Source organism: Miniopterus natalensis, chromosome 2 (genome assembly GCF_054644295.1).
Source record: "Miniopterus natalensis isolate mMinNat1 chromosome 2, mMinNat1.hap1, whole genome shotgun sequence".
NCBI lineage: Eukaryota > Metazoa > Chordata > Mammalia > Chiroptera > Miniopteridae > Miniopterus > Miniopterus natalensis.
Window position 1 is genome coordinate 146,900,455 of NC_142082.1, and position 19,788 is coordinate 146,920,242.

A 19,788-nucleotide genomic window follows, 5' to 3' on the forward strand; every position below is an offset into this window, starting at 1 on the left:
TTGCCAGCCTTTTCATTGTTTTCACGGCGAAGTGAATTTTCAGAGCTCCTTTGCCATTTGCCAGGCCTGAATATTCAAAGGCAGATGTTATTATTGATCTTTCTTGGCCAAAAAAGAATGCTGTATAGCAAAACTTCCTAATATGTTTAACAGTAAGCTATAGCATGTTCCCTCCTCTAACTTATGAATTGATTTAAGAATATTTTACCAAAGAAAGCCACTAATGGCTAAGAGATATTGAAGGCTTTTTTTGTTTTGTTTTCATTTTGTTTTGTTTTTAAACAGCTACTGGTCAGCTTTTCAAAAATTTTAAGGACACTAACTTATGATAGTCAAACTCTGTTATCATAAAGATGGTTGCTAGTCTTCCTCTAAAATACATGATGGAGATACGCATCTCTTTATAATAAAAGTTGTTTCATTTTTAAAAGACATTTTATAAAGGGGATGAGGAGCTAAGGATGTAGACCGTTTAACTTTTTAATCCCCTCCCCCAGCTTTATTGAGATGTGATTGACATACAACATTGCATAAGTTTAAGGGGTACAACAGTTTAAGGTGTACAATGTGTTGATTTGATACACTTATATATTGTAAAATTATTACCACTGTAGCATTAGGTACTTTTTAATTCTTAAAAGAGGTGAAGTTGCCATCTGGCTATTAAAATGGCTGTAGCAGGAGAAAGGATCACAGACAGTCTAGGGTTTGGATTTCAGTGTTGCAGGACAGCCCGAGATGATCAGTTTCTGAAGATTTAATTTGTGCTAAACTTCCAAAGACTTAGGTATAAACCAGAATGTAATTTTAAATCATATTAATGTAGTTAAATGTAATTTTAATCATAAAAAGACACTCTGCAATAGAAACTGATTTGTAGTTGTAATAGTCTTCGTTACTCTGCATTATCTTCTAAAAGGGAAATCCAGGCAAGAAATAAGAAATCAAAATAAAAAAGCTGCTAGATAAGCATGGAGTTCAGTGCAAGGAAAACAGATCAGATGACCTTCATCAAAATCTTCATCAGACTACTTGGATGCGTAAATAGCCAGTAGGGGAAAATATCTGACATCATCTGGAACACAATACTCCTTTCCCAGGAGAGTAGTCGAAACATTATGACAAAGTCGTATTCTTGGCTCACTGCTGACCTAAAGGCCTCTGATAACACCAGCAACACACAAATAGAACTTGATTCAGTTTTGTTTCATTTTGCTAAGTTCAAGTATATTCTAGTCATTCCTGAGACTGTATACCCGTAGCCTTTTTTTTTTTTTTTTTGAGCTTGGGTGTTGTTAAAACTTCTCAGCCAAGGGAATCCCTCTGTCACAACACATAGTTTTAATGTTTCCTAACACTTTTCACCACCTGATATTGTTTTACTTATTTACTTATATAGGTGTCCCCCCAAAATGTATACACACTTTAACAGCTGACAACTCACTTAATTTTCACTCTTTTTCAGGTTTAACTGATTTAAAATAATCGGTGAAGCTAGACTAAACTTCGAACAAAGAAAATTTATCCTAAAGTGCCACTAGACTTTTTTGTATGGGGTTGCATAAAAGATAAAAGTTTATGATACAAAACTGCAACAGTTGATGAATTGAGGGCACACAAATACTGAACGAAATGATTCTTGATGTGGCTTCATGTTATCAGCAGTGCCTTGACAGAAGGGTCATTTTTGAAAACAGGCATTGACAAAAAAAACTACTCATTTCTGTAGATTCTTTTAAATTTTGAAAATCAACTGTATGTTAATATACACTTTATAATCATTCAAAGTGTGTATACATTTTTTGGGGACACCCTATATATTATAGCATCTCCCTGTGAACACTTACTTCTGACAAGCTCCTTGAGAACAAGGGTTTTGGATTTATCCATTGTTTTTATAACTGCCTGAACCATAGAAAACAACAAAATATTTGTTGAATTTATTAATTATTGTTTTAAGTGAGAGCATTTCATAAGATGATTTTCCCTAATTTCATCAGAGGAATAAAATATTAGCATGTATTTTTGCAATTTACTGCCATTGTCTCCATACTGACTATTTCTGAGACCAGAACTTGAATGATTAAAAAGCTATTCCTATCTTGTAGAGGAATAGTACAAACTTTGAAAGAGTCTGGAGAGAGGTTGGTCAAAGGGTATAAACTTTCTGTTATAAGTTCTTGGGATCAAATGTCCACCATGGTGATTATAATTAATAATACTATTGTATCCTTGAAATTTGCTAAGTGAGTAGTTTTTAAGTGTTCTCACCATACAAAAAAACCTGACAAACCACAAAACGGTAACTACGTAGGGTAATGGATTTATTTATTACCTTGATTATGGTAATCATTTCATAATTTATACATATATTAAGCCATCATGTTAAATACCTTAAGTATATATAATTTTTATTTGTCAAGTATACTACAATAAAGCTGGAAAAAATAAAATATATGCTTATTTTTTAAAATATGTTTTTATTGATTTCAGAGAGAGAAAGGGAGAGGGAGAGATAGAAACATCAATGATGAGAGTCATTGATTGGCTGCCTCCTGCACGCCCCCTGGCTGGGGATGGAGGCTGCACAGTGACCTCCTGGTTCATAGGTTGACGCTCAACCACTGAGCAATGCCAGCTGGGCTATATGCTTATTTGGAAAGAATAAGAAGACTATGTATGAATGGCTGAGACCTATGGCCATTTTATATCGCTGCATAATAACTTACCACAAACTTACTTAGTGGCTTATAGCAACTCATTTATTATGTCACAGTTCTTTATGTCGGAAATACAGGCACAGCTCAGCTAGATTCACTACTAAGAGTCTCACAAAGCTGAAATTTAGGTGTCATCTGGGGCTATGGTATCATCTGAAGTCTGCAGTACTCTTCTAAGCTAATTGAGGCTGTTAGAAGAATTCAGATGCTTGTGGTTATGCATCCGAGGTCCCAGTTTTTCTTGCTGGCTGACAGCCAGAAAGTAGCTAAAACCTAAGAGGCCAGCCTTAGGTCTTAGCCAATGTGACCTTTTTACAAGATGGTAGCTTCCTTCTTCAAGGCCCACAGGAGAAGCTCAGACTTCTTGCAGGAGCTCACCTTATTAGGTCAGGCCCACCCAGCCCAGTCTCTGTGTTGATACTCAAAGTCAGCTAATTAGGAACCTTAACTGCATCTGCAAAATTACATCAACTTTGCTGCATAATATAATCTAATTATGTTCATATCATTAGAGTATCATCTGGGAATGTTTGGCTTGTAGTGAGTAATTGCTTAAAACAGCACACTGTGAACATGACCCTATAAACAAATGACTGTAAAAAAATTTATAATCATCTATATAAACTTTAAATTTTATATCACTTTATAAGTTACAAAATATACTTGTAAACATTCCGCATCCTTTGATTTTCATGACTACCAGTCAGAGAGGCACAGTAGGTATTAGTCCAATGTTACAGGTGAAAAAAACCAAGGTTCAAAGCAGCTAAGAGATTGCCATAGCTTTACAGAAAATTAGCAGTGGAGTTGGGCCTTAGCCCAGGGTCTTTTGATTCTATAGTTGTCCTCTTTTTTGCTAATCCTGTCGTTTTCAAATTGTGTTTGCTGAGGTTCCAAGATGTCTTCTCAGGGATTACTGCAAGAACTAAGAAGGTAGGGCTAAGTGTTGATATGGCAGCTCTCCTTCTGTTCTATATGTTGAGGTTTCTACATACACATTAGTAACCACCGCACCACACCATGCTTCCTTGTTAAAGGTAAAAAAGAATGTTTATCCAAAACATTTAGTTTAAAAAATGGTTTTGATAGCTGTATATAAAAAAGCCAAGAGTCTGTTCTACTGAAGTTTTAAGAAGCTGTCATTTCTTGCAGCAGCTGTTGGACCTTTTATAAAGAAAGACAGAAAAAACAAAAAGAGCCGCATTAAACAGTTGGTTTGAAGTGTACACTTAGGGAAAAAATGACAAACCCCACCTCCTTCACTTTATAAATAAGTGTAAAAAATTAGTACCTTCTTAATGTCTGGTCTCTTATTTTTCTTTTCATTCAGACACTGACTGGCAACAGAGTACATAGTTTCAATGGAAGTTAAGTCAATGTCGCTCATCTTCTTATCAATATAATCTTCAATTGTCTTTTCTTCATCTTCAATTTCTTCTTTAATATCTAGCTTTAAAACAAGTGTTAAAACTTTAAGAGTTTCAAATGAAAGTGAAAAAAATCAGACCATAAATGTTAATTATTTAATCTACTTCTTAATAACATGTACTCTTATTTTACTGTGTACTTTTATAACCTTATTAAGAATTGAAGACATACAGAAGAAACCTAATTTATTTATTTATACATACACACATATATACATACATACACACACGCCTCCCAGGTACTTTTCATTTGCCGTCTAATTTTTGTATTTATGTTACTGAGCTAATTGCTGTCGTGCTCCCATTAGCAGCATTTACTGGGCTGCCAGCACAGGGTGGTCTGCTTCTCGATCTGCTCCTGGCAACACAGTTCCAACTTCTGAAAACAGACTCCTGTCCCTGTACACTCAAACTTCTCTGAGGGTACGCAAACTGTTGAATCAAAGGCCAGAGGAAGGAGGAAAAGGGGGCAGGGCCGGGAGGAAAACATAATGAATGAGGAGAGAGGCACAGGACTAGGATGATATATTGGGTTGAGTGGTGGCCCCAAAAAGATATGTCCACGTCCTAATCCCCAGAACCTGTGAGTGTGGCTTTATTTGGAGGAAAAAGTCTTTGTAGATGTAATTCAGTTACCCAGGTGGGCCCCAAATCCAATGACAAGCATCTGTATAAGAGAAATGAAGAGAGGAAAACAGACACAGGGGAAAAGACAGTGTGATCGCAGAGGCAGAAACTGGAGTGATGTGGCTACAAGCCAAGGATGCCAACAGGCACCAGGGACTGGAAGAGGGGAGATTCTCCCCTAGAGCCTGCAGATGTCCTGGAGCCCTGACAAAACCTTGATTCCAGACTCTGGCTTCTGGAACTGTGAGAATACATTTTTGTGACTTAAAGCTTCAGTTTGTGGTAACTGTTTTTAAGGAAACTAATACAGATGGCAAAGGCTACTTATGTGAGGTTGACTGTAAACTCTCCAGGAACTCTTCCCAAAGATACATTTTGAAAGTATTTGAGTAATGGCAGAATATAGTGATATATGGGTTCTTTAACAGGCCCTTCTCTTTTAGATACACTTGTATTAAAATCTTATTACTTTATAGTCATACTGCATTCAAACTTGAAGAATAAGTCAGAGTTTAATCTTCCTTGAAGTATTATGATTTTCACTGTTATATGAGGATGCACAAAACTTGCGACTGAGATGGATTCCATGTGTTTTTGTATTTCATCTTTATCCAAAACAAGATCTTGAGGCTTTTATAACATTATGGAGGAAAAAGTCTCAGGTGAATGGGTGGAAAATATTAGGCCTTAGACAGGTGTGCCTTGCTTTAAAAATATAAGATGTAAGGTAGTAAAACACTGTTTTTCACTGTCTTCCTATATTATTAATCTATACATTTTCTCTGTATAATTCAATCCATACCCAAATACTGGAGATGACCTCAGAAATCATATAGCTCTATTATGATTTACCCAAAAAGAAACCAGAATACGAAATACATAAGTGACTTTTCCAAGCTTCACAAATATTTCACGGCAGAGCTGAGATTAGAAATATTTGATGCCCTTTCCATATGCCACTATGTAATTGCCAAGAGAAAATGACATTTCTAGATGCCAAATTTACCCATATAAATTTGGATTATAAATACAAAGAGAAAAGGACTGGAAAAAATTACCAATAACTGAGGTTCCCGGTGTTCATCCACCGCTGGAAGTCCAGTTATTATTTCTAGTAAAACCTAGGAGGAAAAAATAGCAACTCCATTAATGTAACACTTAATGTAACATAGAAATGAGAAGGAATAGGAATCTTGATTATGAAATCTGATTAATCATTTCCACGAACTGCACTATGTCTTTTAGGCATGAAAGCAGAAAGAACATGAGCTGTGGTCATTTCTCACCACCCTTCCTTCACTGTGACTCCACCCACCCCCACAAGCAGTTCTTTCTACTGGTAATTTACTAAGCAATCAGCCCACTCAGCATGTATCCTGGACACTCCTTTTCCTGTTTTACAGGGAATTCTTCACAAGAATAATTTCTTCTGGCTCTTAGGAGAATATTATTTTCTAAACTTTAGGCATATCCTACAACCCTCTGCCTTATGTTCGCAGTGCTATGAACTTAGCTTTCCATATATAAAATACACATGAAAAAATAAGATGAAGCAGCACCCAATTTGTCCAACCAACCCCACTCACTCCTTAATCCATCATAAAAGTTATCAGAAACAGTCTGGTAGATCAGAGGATGCCAAAGGGCATTTTCTTTAAAACATATTTTCGTTTCTAAAATATGATACTAATGCCCAGCTGGCGTGGCTCAGTGGTTGAGCATCAACCTAGGATCCAGGAGATCGAGGTTCGATTCCCGGTCAGGGCACATGCCTGGGTTGTGGGCTCGATCCCCAGTCGGGGACGTGCAGGAAGCAGCTGATCAATGACTCTCTCATCATTGATGTTTCTATCTCTCTCTCCCTCTCCCTTCCTCTCTCTGAAATAAAGACATATTTTTTTTTTTTTTAAAAAAGGTTAAAAAAATGACACTAAAGTGTATATACTGTATGATATTATTTATTTTATGCACTGATTTAAGTTTCATACTAATTCATAAGGACAGTGTGGCCCAAAAAATCATTTCTTGCAGTAATTTCAGAAATTAATATCAAACTTTACAAAGTTGGAGAAATTTTTATAACTTTCTCATTCAACTAGAGGTTAAAGTGAACAAGTTAGAGAGCTAAACAAGATAGGTGTATTCAAAATATTCTACTTCAATTTCATAACTATTACCAGCATGATTATTGTTACCAATTATATATGCATGAAACTTACCACACCAAAGCTGTAGATATCAGATTTGGGTGTTATTTCTCCTCGCAGAGCTTCAGGTGCCATATAAGCTGTTGTTCCCATTATTCTGCTGGTCATGACTGTCTGGGAAAACTTCTCAGAAGCTCGTGCAAGCCCAAAGTCAGATATTTTGGCTGTAAAGTCTTCATCTAGTAAGATATTTGCGCTGAAAAAATGTAAAGTTTAGAGAGAAAAATTTTTTTATTAAACATTTTTAATGCTGACACTATTGCAGATGTCCCCCATTTTCCCCGCCTTTGCCTACCTCCATCCTCACCTCCACCTCCCTTGGCCTTCACCACACTACCGCATTGTGCGTGTCCATGGCGCATGCAAATATGTTCTTTAGCTAATCCCTTCACCTTCTTTATCCAGTCACCTCCACCCACTTGCCTCTGGCACCCATGAGTCTGTTCCCTGTATCCATGCCTCTGGTTCTATTTTGTCTGTCAGCTTATTTTGTTCATTAGATTCCACATATTAGTGAGATCATATGGTATTTGTCTTTCTCTGACTGGCTTACTTCGCTTAGTGTAATACTCTCCAGGTCCTTTTCAGGCAAGTCAAATGGTTCCTTAAATAGGTGTAAGAATGTATGTATGTATTTACAGAGTATACCATGTTATAAATATACATCATAAATGCCTGAAATTTGAGTAAACAAATCTAGATTTTCAGATAAAAGAAATGACTGTGTTCTTTTTGTTTCTGGAGGAAAAATTTTAGGAGAATAAAAATGAAATAATGCTGTTCACATGAGTAAGAGATATTTTCATTATTTCACAAATAATTAATTACAGAGTCATTCCCCTTAAAGTCTCCTAAAGCACCATTCTTAATTCCTTTCCTAACATTTCTAACTTCATTTAAAATCAAATTTCCAACCCAAATATCTCAATTATTCATTTCTTGATTCTTTTTTTTTGTACTATCTGAAATCTTTCGAAGAAGGACTATAGCTAAAAGATCTTCATTCATTATAAGCATTCACTCATACACTCATACTTTCATTCCACAAAACTTACTGACGACTCCCTAAGTATTAGTTTTAAGCTCAGTGCTGGGCACGGAGAAATCTGTAAATCTTGTCCATGACAAAGATACATGCATAACTTTTTTTTTTAAATCCTTACCCAAGGATATGTTTTTATTGACTTTTAGAGGAAGAGAGAGACGAGAAGAGAGAGGGAGTGAGAGCAAGAGAGAGAAGCATCAATGTGAGAGAGAAACATCAATCTGTTGCCTCCCCTACAAGGCCCAACTGGGGATCGAACCCGAAACCTAGGTATGTGCCCTGACTGGGAAAGGAATCGAACCTGCAATATTTTGGTGTATGGGAGGATGCTGCAACAAGTGAGTCACCTGGCTAGGGCCATGTGTAATTTTAAAAAATCCAGTAAGGCCCGGCCGGGCGTGGCTCAGTGGTTGAGCGTTGACCTAGAATCCAGGCGATCGGGGTTCGATTCCCGGTCAGGGCACATGCCCGGGTTGCGGGCTGCAGGCAATCAATGACTCTCTCATCATTGATGTTTCTGTCTCTCTCTCTCCCTCTCCTTTCCTCTCTCTGAAATCAATAAAGATATATTAAAAAAAAAAAAAAAAATCCAGTAAGTGCTCCAAAATGGTGATATTAGGTACAAAACGCAGAGAAAACAACGACACGAATGAAAAAATGAGAAAATTCCAAGGAAAAGCGTGCTTAGTCTTGAGTGATTATTAAAAGTTGATGGTTAAATGAGAGAAAGAAAGGCATTTCAGGCAAATGGAGCAACATGTAATAGTGATTAAAACATAAAAGCATATGACCCATTTCAAGAGACTGGTGTCCGAGCTTGATTTTTAGGGCCAGAACCTGGCAATGTAGTAGTGAAGGGGGAAAAACTGGTACAGACAGGTTAAAGGCTGACCAGAAGGGTTTGTAATCAGGTCAAGGACAGATAGCGAGGGTCTAAATAAAGGCAGAGTGCTGGGGATAAAAAGGACACCTATAATCTGGAAGTGTTCTAGATTAAGACATGCATGTGAATCCTGAATAGAAAGAGAACAAGATAGTCTTTAAAGATAGTTTTCCAAAGTAGCATTTACCTTTTAATATCTCTATGAATTTGATGGTTTTCATGTAAAAAACTGATGCCACTAGCTGCACCCTGAGCAATCCTGCATCTCATGTGCCAAGAAAGTGGTGGAGTGTCATCCTTATGAAGTAAGAAACAAATTTAAAAATAAGATAAAAATACCTACAGAAAATATATAACAGAAATTTTTTCTAAGCAACTTTTAAATGAGGATTAGCATTTCTCATTTGACAATAAAAACATATAAGAGCATCTTCAAAGTCTAGTCTTGACTAATATTTTACATTTTAGATTATCACCTAACAGAATGGCACTCCAGCTTTTTACATATCAACTACATAATTTTCATAGAGCAGGAAAAATATTAAGATTAATGCAGTTTAAATGATCCTGTCACAAGGTGAATATTAGTATCCAACAAAGAAATAGAAAGCCAAAAATCTAATAAACATCTTACCAAGCAAGACAGTCTGTCTAGCAGTGAACCATTAGGCATGTAAATACATACTAAGCAGAGGTCATCTCCATCACATGAGAAGCCAAGTAGCTCTACTAAATTTTCATGTTGGCACCTATGACAAATAATTTCTCACTCAAAATTATTATGATACACACATGTATTCAGCTGTAGGTTGGAAGTTATTCAATATAGAGCTTTAACAGAAAAAAGAACAAGAAAATAATATGCTTTATATAATATATGTTTATATGTTTATTATAACTGTTTATAATTTTCTGCAAGCAATTCCCCTTTTAGTCAATACTGACCAACTAAGAAGTAAAACCTTTCTATTTTACAGTAAAAGCTCCATAATTCAGACCACTGGAACTTATGACAGTTCGGTTAAGGACTAGGCTGATGTTTACCTTTGTTTAGCACACTTTTCACTTGTAGCACAAACAAAATTTCAAGAAGCTTGTTGAAACCTGAATGACAATCCTTTCAGAATGCTCTAACACATCCAAAGCACTGATTTACAAAGATCTGCCCTTTAATCACATCTAATTTACACATTTGATATTTAACCATATGTGATTACTTATAACCTAACTTGAGTTTCTTTATATGACTTGAGCTTAAAAAAACTAAAGAGAGCTGAAGTGTAACAAAACTGCAGACATCTGTGATATAGCAAAAGAAAACTGGGTTCAGTGTTCAGTGCTAAGTTTAAAGCCCAGCTCTGCCACCTCCTGGATATGTGAACTATAGCAAATTAACAACTTACTGAGCCTCAGCAAATTTATATGCTCAATGCGGATAATAATACCTCTTATGTAACATGGATGCTGTGAGGATTAAATGAGCAAATATATGAGAGCCTAGAAAAGTACCTAGAACATGATAAGTATTCCATCCAAGTGTTTACTCATTTGTTTATTCAAAATGATCTATAGTTCTGGCATTTCATTATTTCAAATCAGATTTTTCTTTGAAATCAGTCTAACCTCAAAAATATTTTATAAAGTGCAAATTAAACTGACAAGTGCTCCATGTTCCAACAAATTGGCACATTTTAGAAATGAGTAGATGACATTTGCTGAGTTTATACTATATGTAAGGCACTATCATAAATACTTTACCTACTTTATTCCTCACAATAACATAATGAAGTAAGAACTATTATTATCTCATTTTATAGATGAGAAAATGAATGGATAGAGAGTTAAGAAATGTGGTTATTATTTCATTCTGCTAGTAAGGTCCAGAGATTGGTACTTAATTGTAATACATTGCTGGTAGGAGTATCAATTATCATAACTTACAAGGTCATTTGTATCTCTAAAACTTTTTATATCTTTACAATTTATCTCTCATAAATTCTGGGAGCAGAAAACATGATAATGGAAGAATGTTGAAATTCCATGTAATTTTGCTATGATTTAAAGTAATGACTGCTGTTTAACTTACAGGCATATAAGTATGTTTAGTCATAGAACTGTAGTCAAAGTTCTTTCAATTCCTCTAATCTAAACTCTTTATTTCATTTGTATGTATTTGAAACTACCACTAGTTCATGGCACACTCTGGGTAAGAAACCAGATCCCTCACTCCTTGCCATGCTCTTTCCCACTACACCACACTGCCAAACAAACTTACTTTGCCATTACTTTTATTTCTTGATCAAACTGTTGTTTCAGTTCTTCAGTACTAATGTCAACCACCTGACAAAAATAAAATAATATGCAATATAACACAATACAATAACACTAAGGCTCCTAACGATACAACATGGCTCAAGAGATCAATTGGCCAACACCTCTTTCCTTAAAATAGTAAGGCATTATTGTCCCCATTTTATAGAACAACTACTAAGAACCAGATACATTAGTGATCTGCTTCAGGTCTGATGGCTGGTTAGGGAAGGAAAAAAATCTTATAAACCATATAACCATACAAACCTCATTGAGTTATTGTGGGAGCAAAAAGTAATATGAGACTTCACTGCATAAACATTTTGAAAAAAATTCCATGGAGCAGAAAACATATGATAATTTCAAGGAAAAAGGGAAAAATAAAACCTTCAAAAGTATTTTTAGCATATATAAGAGGATGACTATCTTTACCATATAAATATGTACTATATTGATATTTTTAGAATATAACAACAAACTTAGAATATAACAATCAGTAAGTAAAAGGTGAATACCCTAATAGGAATGGGAACAAAGGATACAGATACGAAATTTTTCAATTTTTTTCTTAATGTACATTTTATTTTTAAATGAGAAAATACAAGAAAGTTATTTTTATAAAATTTTCTTAGTATCTTATTTTAATCTTGATTATGCATGAAGCACTGTGTAAAGCAGGGCTTCTCAACTTTATTCTGTGTTTCCCATAATTGTATGTATAATTGTACGTATGTATGCATAACTACATTTTTGTAGGGATAGGGCCCACAGCTTTCAACAGATTTTTAAGTGTTAAGAACTACCATCTTAAAATGATGTTTATTTAAAGAAAATATGCACTGAAATAATATATTTCCTAAAGATTAATTTAAAACTTATATAGCACACTAGGAAGTTACTCTTCCTTAAATCATTTTATTACTGAAAATGCAACTTACTGCCGCAAGCCTCTTCACAGCCACAGTTCTGTTGTTCACATAGCCTTTATAAACAACTCCAAATCCGCCCTCTCCCACTTTGTTGCCACCGACAGAAATGGGTCGTTCATCAAAGTTATTTGTGACATCCTTTAATTCATAAAATGAAAAACTGTGAAAACCTACAATGTCAATAAAGGAAAAAAGTGATTCAATAAAAAAGAAATTAGTTTTAATAGTCTGAGCATTTTCTTATTAAATATTTTATATTTAAATACTTATTACTTGTATTAGGCACACTGGGAGAGAGCAAAACCATTTTTGAATAAAAATTTCAATCACTTATTTTCTTTACAAAATAAATATTTACTTATTGCCTCTACTCACTGATAACACACTGACTTACACAATGAAGACGGTGCTTAATAAATCAGGAGGGGAAAAACCTATGAAAGCGCTATTGCCAGTGTGCAAAAAAGGAGAAATTTATTTTTAGCAGTAATGGTCTTAATGACACACTACTAGTGCAGTGATTTTCAACCTTGTTCATCTCGTGGCACACATAAACTAATCACTAAAATTCTGCAGCACACCAAAAAATATATTTTTTGCTGATCTGACCAAAAAAAATAGGTATAGTTTTGACTCATTCACACTGGCCGGCTATTGCTGTGTTGGCTGTTGCCATTTTTTTATTTGACAACCTAACGGAAAAGAGGTCAGTGCCCCTGACTAAACAGTCAGGTATTGCATGTTTTAAAAATTCTTGCGGCACACTGGTTGAAAATTGCTGCACTAGTGGAATGCACTATGTGCCAGTGATACTTACGTGTATCGCTAACTTCTAAGCTTTCTGGACTTGAGGAGTCAGGTGGCATATAATTTTGTTCAGGATTCAGCACAGGTATCACAAATGCCCTGTCTTTGTCACAGAGAGGCATCTGATTCTGCTCAACTGTTACAGCTTCTTTACAAGGCAGTGTTTTAACAGTTTTGGGAACAGCATCTGTCAAATGAAGTAAGATACAGGTTGCCCTCCCATAGAAATAGTGTTTGTGAAAAAGTTAATCTAGGAACTTGGTTTATTTAACATCATTCCACTTTCCACATCAGCCCCATATTCTTGCAGCACACATAAGAAGCTACCTATTAAGAATTTTGTTTTGTTAAAAACAGGCAAGGTAGAGTTTTCTAAATGTGGTCTATGAGCCACCTGCATCAGAAGCACTGAAGTACTTGTTTAAAAACAAAGACCTTGAACCCAATTCCAAAATTCTGATAATGATATTGGTAATAGAGCCCAGGAAACTGTTTACAAAATCCCAGATGATTTTATTTTTTTAAAATATATCTTTATTGATTTCAGAGAGAGGAAGGGAGAAGGAGAGAGAGAGACAGAAACATCAATGATGAGAGAGTCGTCATTGATCAGCTGCCTCCTGCACGCCCCCAACTGGGGATCGAGCCTGCAACCTGGGCATGTGCCCTGACTGGGAACTGAACCTCGATCTCCTGGATCCTAGGTTGATGCTCAACTGCTGAGCCACGCCCAGCCAAGCCCAGATGATTCTTATGCACACTGAAGGGTGAGAACCACTGGTGTAAATGACATCAAAGGGGAAAAGTAAGGTTATAAAGAAGGCAACACGAACCTACCAAAATACAGTGTAGGGAAATCATGACCACAGAGTCCCATTAGGGTGGAAGTGGGGGGTGGAAAAAAAGCAAGAGCTAAAAATACCCAAATCCCCCAAATAAAAACAAATTCCCATCCTTCTAAACTTCTTATTGGCACCAAACTACCTTACTTCAATGATGGGATCAGACTCAATCACGAAGCCTCCATCTCCTTAGCAGCAAGCAAGTCTGCAGTGCCCTATGTCTGGGGTACTTGTTAAGAGTTGGGGAGGGTTGAAAGAATGAAAAGGAGTCTCAAATATCAGGTTCATCTGCTATGAGAAAAAAGTAAGAGTAAGAAGAAATGGTCCTATTTCTGCCACTGCCTTTCCACCCTCACTGCTGATGCACTAGTCACACTCAGTTTACCTGGTAGCAAAAGACTCGCAGGGGCATAAAACTCATTTTGGATCAAAAGATCCACGAGATCACCAACTGTGCAATTTGTGGTGCCCCAGTCAAACAGTAATTCACCAGTGGGACTTTTTCCAGCTTGAAGTAATGCTTCAAATCTCCTTAAAAGCAACAAAGAAACAAAATTAGTATGTAAATAGAGTTAACATGAAAATAGGAATTATTCCCCCGTCCCTTTCTCCAACAGCAGCTCCTATAATCTTAAAGGGACAATAAGAAAACCAACAAGAATTACAGAAAATAGGAAAGATAGGCAGAAGGAAAAAAGATGCTGAAGGTGATGATAATATAAATTAACACTTACTATTTGCTCAGTAGGCTACAGGACATACACATATGAACCATTTACTTCAGAACGATGCTATAAATATCATACTAATTTACTAATGAGAAAGCAAGGCACGGAGAAGTAAAGTAACCAGCTCACAACCACACAGCCAATAAGCTGTATCTACATTGAGATTCCGAATTCAGATTTCACTTGACATAAGAGCGTGCTCTCAACCTAAGCTATATTACTTCCCTACATGACGTATTAACTTTGCTAGTCATATGATTTTTAACAAAGCAGCCTGCTTAAATAGAATATACGTAAACTTGGAGAAGTATTCCTTTGATCATAACTATATTTCTTTCCTGTCTGTTAATCCTCACCTGAGGATATTTTTTTCCATTAACTTTTTAGAGAGAGTGGAAGGGAGGGGTGGGGAGAGAGAGAGAAACATTGATGTGAGAGACACACATTGATTGGTTGCCTCCTGGGCCAGGGATCGAGTTTGCAGCTGAGGTACGTGTCCTTGACCGGAACTGAACCCACGACCCTTCAGTCCGAGGGCTGATGCTCTAACCACTGACTAAACTGCAGATCAGTTTTTCATTCCCACTTCTTTAAAAATTAGCTTTGAAAAGTAACATTTCTCTTTTTCTTCCAAATTTTTTATTTTGAAAAATTTCAAACCTACAGAAAAGTTGAAAAAGTAATACCACAAACAACCATTTACCCTTCATGTAGATTCACCAACTGACCAATTGATAACATTTTGCCATGACTGTGCTCTCTCCCTCTCTCCCTCTCCATCTCCATCTCTGTGTGTGTGTGCGTGTATGTATCATATGGAGGCACATAATGGCAGTTTGTACTATTACTGGTGACAAAGTTTGATTACTTGGTTAAGAAGGTGTGCTTTAGATTTTTTCTCTTTTTACAGAGAAATTTCTCTGTTTCCCTTTTATGCTTCATAAGTACCCTGTGGATAATACTTTCAAATCTTGTTTAGTCTTGTTCATCAATAACCTTTTACTTTGTGGTTTTTAAGCACTCCATGATGAGCCCTGCATGAATTAACTACTCACTGGTGATTGTAAATTGGTAACTTTCTAATTCTATCCTTCTTTCAATAATTATTTGTAATTATTCTGCAAAAAAGGGCTTTTTCTCCTCACCACCACTGCCTCAGCTATCCTCCAAAGCTTTTTCATAGTAATATCAATAAACTATCTTTAAAAATAGACGGTCAAACTTTAACTGAAGCTTCAGTTTAAAGATGTTCATCCTCCATATGAGGAAACATTTCCTGGAGTAAGCTATGGTTTTAGGTTCTTTATCAGGTTAATGCTGAAAATCACAAATACATTTCTTTTCCTCTTGCTTCTAAAGACAGATTTTTGGGATAGGTTTGAGCTGAAATAACTGACTAAAATAAAATCTGTACTTATAGTCTACACTACATCAAGCAGAGATGAAGACAGAGAAAAAATAGAAATTATCTGAAAATAGTGTTGAGAAATCCTGGCTAAGACCTAAAAATTCTGTTCATCAATGTATATACATTTACAAGCTACTAGGAAATGTCAATTTGAATTCCCAAAATACACCGTTAAAGTAAATTAGAGATTCACACACACAGAAGTTTAGGCTCCAGGATTTTGCCAGCAATTCTTATAATATTCTTATGTTACTTCAAACTGGGAATGACAGTATGAAGCAGCTGTTAACTCTACTCCTCAGCTTGCCAAAGAGAGAAACAGAATAAAAGCAGGAATCTTGATTCTAACCCAAACACTTATTTGCCAGATCACAATATTAGCATAGCTGAATGAAACACACATTGCAAAAAAAGAAGGGGTTACTTATTACCATGATCTCCACTGGAGGGAGGTTTATTTTCTGAACTGCAATATGAAACAGCATTTATACCTATTAATCATTCTAGATTGTGAAGTAAGACTTTAAAAAGAAAAAGAATTTCATATGTTACCTTATGTGAAACTGATTGTATCTATCATCACCAGATGGTTTTTTAATAGCTACCGCTAGCTTCTTCCATCCTTCTTGAGGATCAATATAATCTGACAGCTTTCTAATTAGTCCAACATTGAGGCAACGCACATATGTTGATGGTGTTATGGGTTTGTTCATCTTCTATTCCTATAATATAAAACATTCTCATTAAAATTTTACAGTAGTTTTAGGGATGACATCTGTAAGCTTATATATCACTCTTTGCTATAACATATGAATTGTTGGCAACTGATTACACCATAACAAAGGAACAGTCTGAAGTCAACTATAGTCGACCCTTGAACAACACGGGTTTGAACTGTGCAGGTCCACTTATATGCAGATTTTTTCAATAAACACTATAAATGTATTTTCTCTTCCTTACGATTGTCTTAATAACATTTTATTTTCAGCTTACTTTGTTGTAAGAACACAGTATATAATAGAAAAATGTAACATGTGTTAATTGACTGTTTATATTATCAGTAAGGCTTCCTGTCAATAGCAGGTTATTAGTAGTTAAATTTGGGGGCAGACAAAAATTACACATGGTTTTTCAACTGCAAAGGGGTCAGCGGCCCCTAACCCCTGCATTGTTCAAGAGTCGTCTGTAGTTGATATCCTAAGAAATTAAAATTGTGGTTTATTTATTTATCTATCCTCTGAGCTTGTTTTTTTACTCCACCTATAATATCAATTAAAAAATGAAAGGATTTTTTTTTTTTCCCCTGACACTGACATTTTCTGAGTGAAATTTACACAAAGGAGCAAAAAGTTTACTTTTTCAGAAAAATTCCTATGAACATGTTCAGGAATAAAATGCATTAATTTTATTTTACATAAAATAAATGTAAGATTTATTTTTCAAGTTAAAATAGTTTTATCAGTCAGTATTTATTTCTATTAAATATTTATGCAACACTCTTTGGTAGAAGTAAAAAAAACTAGATAACAATTGAGCAGATTGGTGTGAATACAAATTTATGGGGACTCCTTTTCCATAGGGCTTTCAACAGTTCCATTAATCCTTTTACTTGTCTTCACTCATTGTCCTTTGAGGTTGTTTCACACCTTTACATCTCTATATGTGGTTTTATTTGATCTCCAGGTCCCTCATTCTCAGCAGGTGGTTACCCTTCCTTCTAATTAATCAAGACAAATAAGTTCAAACCAGCCCGGCATGGCTCAGCGGTTGAGCATCGACCTAGGATCCAGGTGATCCGGGTTCGATTCCAGGTCAGGGCACAACTTGCGGGCTCCATCCTCAGTCGGGGGCCTGCAGGAGGCAGCCGATCTATGACGACTCTCTCATCATTGATGTTTCTATATCTCTCTCTCCCTCTCCTTTCCTCTCTGAAATCAATAAAAATATATTTGAAAAAAAAGAATATATTCATATCAAATGAATTAATAAAGCTTTATGACTGTGCTTCATTAGATCTCTGATCAGAGGAAGAGAGTGTAGAGGGGTGGAGGAAAGATGGACTTTGAGGTTGCATGGCCCTGGGTTCCAACTGTTACCAGGGCAATAACTCAATCCACTGGGCCTTGGTTTCATCTGAAAAACAGAGATGGTAATACCTAAGAGTTGCTATTAGGTTTTAAATCAGCAAATGCAAAGGACCTAATCCTGTCAATAATAGGTGATCAAAAAAATGTAGTGATGATTATTTTATGTCAGAAGTTATTCTTATGTCACATTTTAAAAAGAAGCCTGGCTGGCATCTTTCAGGGGTTGAGCCTCAACCTATGAACCAGGAGTTGCGGGATCGGTCCCCAGCAGGGGGCGTGCAGGAGGCAGCGGATCAATGACTCTCATCATTGATGTTTCTCTCTCTCCCTCCCCCTTCCTCTCTCTGAAATCAATAAAACATATATATATAAAAGATTAACACAATTTTTAACTTAAAAAAATGTACAGAGTTTTAGAACAGTGGTGAGGGTCTACCAAGAGGGCAGAAATAAGAGGTCTGAGAATATTGCTGCGCTTTCCAGACGGCGTCAGCCTCATTTGATCAAGCACAGCTGCCAGGCTGCCGGGTACGCTTGCCCATCGACAGTGCGCCTATCTGGCCCTTACAGCCCCTCCCGCCTTCCTCACCCCCCGACGCTCGGAAGCCGCAGAAACAATCTAATCAGAATCGTGCGGAGGCGCAGCGCCTTCCAGCCGCGAGCGCCTCCGCCCGGCGCGGCCGCGTTTCCTGGTTCTCACGAAAGGCGTTTCGTAAACGGGCCTGCGGAACACACCGCCGGGGGCCGAGGAGCGGCGGGCGCGGTCCGGCGCGGCCACGGGCTGGGCGCCGCCTCTCTCCGCCCCAGGGTCCCCCTCAGGGCCGCCTCGCCCTCTGACCCCTAGCGACCCGCCCGACGTTCATTCAGGGCGGCTCTGCCCGCGCAGCCCACTGCCTCTCTAACTTTTCCCACTTGGAAGGTAAGGCGATTTGCCTTCCGAAACGGTTCCTCCACCACCCTTGGGCGGAGGGCCGCGGCCGGGGCGTGGACCGCCAACCACGTGCGGGGAAGGAGGCGCACGCAGTCGGAGTCCCTTACCTGGCCAAGCGCGGGGACCGGGGGCCGGACCGGACCCAGCAGGGCTGGGGCTCCGGCTGAGGAACCAGCGCAGTGGGAAGGGGCGGGGCGGGGCGGGGCGGGGCGGGGCGGGCCCAACCCCTGAGGCTCCGCCCCCAGCCCCGTCCGGTCCCGCCCTCCTCTTCCTTTTAGAGCCTTCCTGCGGCTCCACAGTGTGAGAAATTCAAGGTCTCGCGTGAGGCGCCACTTTAAATGGGAGCCTGCCCCTTTAAATACGCCTCTGTCGGAGGCTGAATATTTTGTCTTCCGGCGTGCGCGCGGCGTAGGGCCGAGTAATGCCTTCACCGGGACGTGAGGTAGACGGGGCGGGCTTCCTGCGCGATCGCGGGCTTGTGTAGGGGCGATGACGGGACTGGCATTGGGGGGCCCCGACCCTTCACCCCCAAGAGGAGGCGACGTGGGCTAATCGCGCCTTGGGACCGGCGGCTGTGGGGAGGGGAAGCAAGTGGAGATGCTGGCGGTGTCTGGGGTCCTTTTGGACGCGCCGGAGGCCACGCGGCCGCAGATTTTTGTTCGGTGGCCGGGTGACAGGAGTGGGAAGTGGGAGTGAGCCCCGCCGAGCTTTCGCAGTTAGTGAAGAGCACGAGGGAAAGGCGCCGCCTTCCTCCATGTCTGATCTCTTGCCAGGATCAGCCGGCACTGGCAGCTCCCCCGCCCTGTGTGAAATTGCCACCCCGCCTCCGCCCGCGCC

General features: G+C 38.1%; 1 protein-coding gene across 4 annotated transcripts; it reads right to left on the reverse strand.

Annotated features, from left to right (window-relative positions):
* Positions 1-2,740: 2,740 nt before the first annotated feature.
* IRAK4 (interleukin 1 receptor associated kinase 4) lies at positions 2,741-19,132 on the reverse strand. 4 transcript variants are annotated; one of them, XM_087814714.1, is made up of 12 exons: positions 19,059-19,132; positions 16,486-16,655; positions 14,183-14,328; positions 12,966-13,142; positions 12,158-12,318; positions 11,185-11,249; positions 9,544-9,658; positions 9,097-9,206; positions 6,994-7,177; positions 5,833-5,895; positions 4,012-4,170; positions 2,741-3,884 (listed from the first exon to the last, which is right to left on the reverse strand). In XM_087814714.1, exons 2-12 carry the CDS (start codon positions 16,644-16,646, stop codon positions 3,849-3,851), a joined length of 1,377 nt encoding a protein of 458 aa, XP_087670840.1. In that variant the 5' UTR covers positions 16,647-16,655; positions 19,059-19,132; the 3' UTR covers positions 2,741-3,848. The 4 variants fall into 4 exon arrangements, with proteins under 4 accessions (XP_087670840.1, XP_016056640.2, XP_016056642.2 ...); XM_016201154.2 differs by lacking the exons at positions 14,183-14,328; positions 19,059-19,132 and having other exon boundaries at positions 16,486-16,558; XM_016201156.2 differs by lacking the exons at positions 14,183-14,328; positions 16,486-16,655; positions 19,059-19,132 and adding an exon at positions 13,945-14,069.
* Positions 19,133-19,788: the final 656 nt, after the last annotated feature.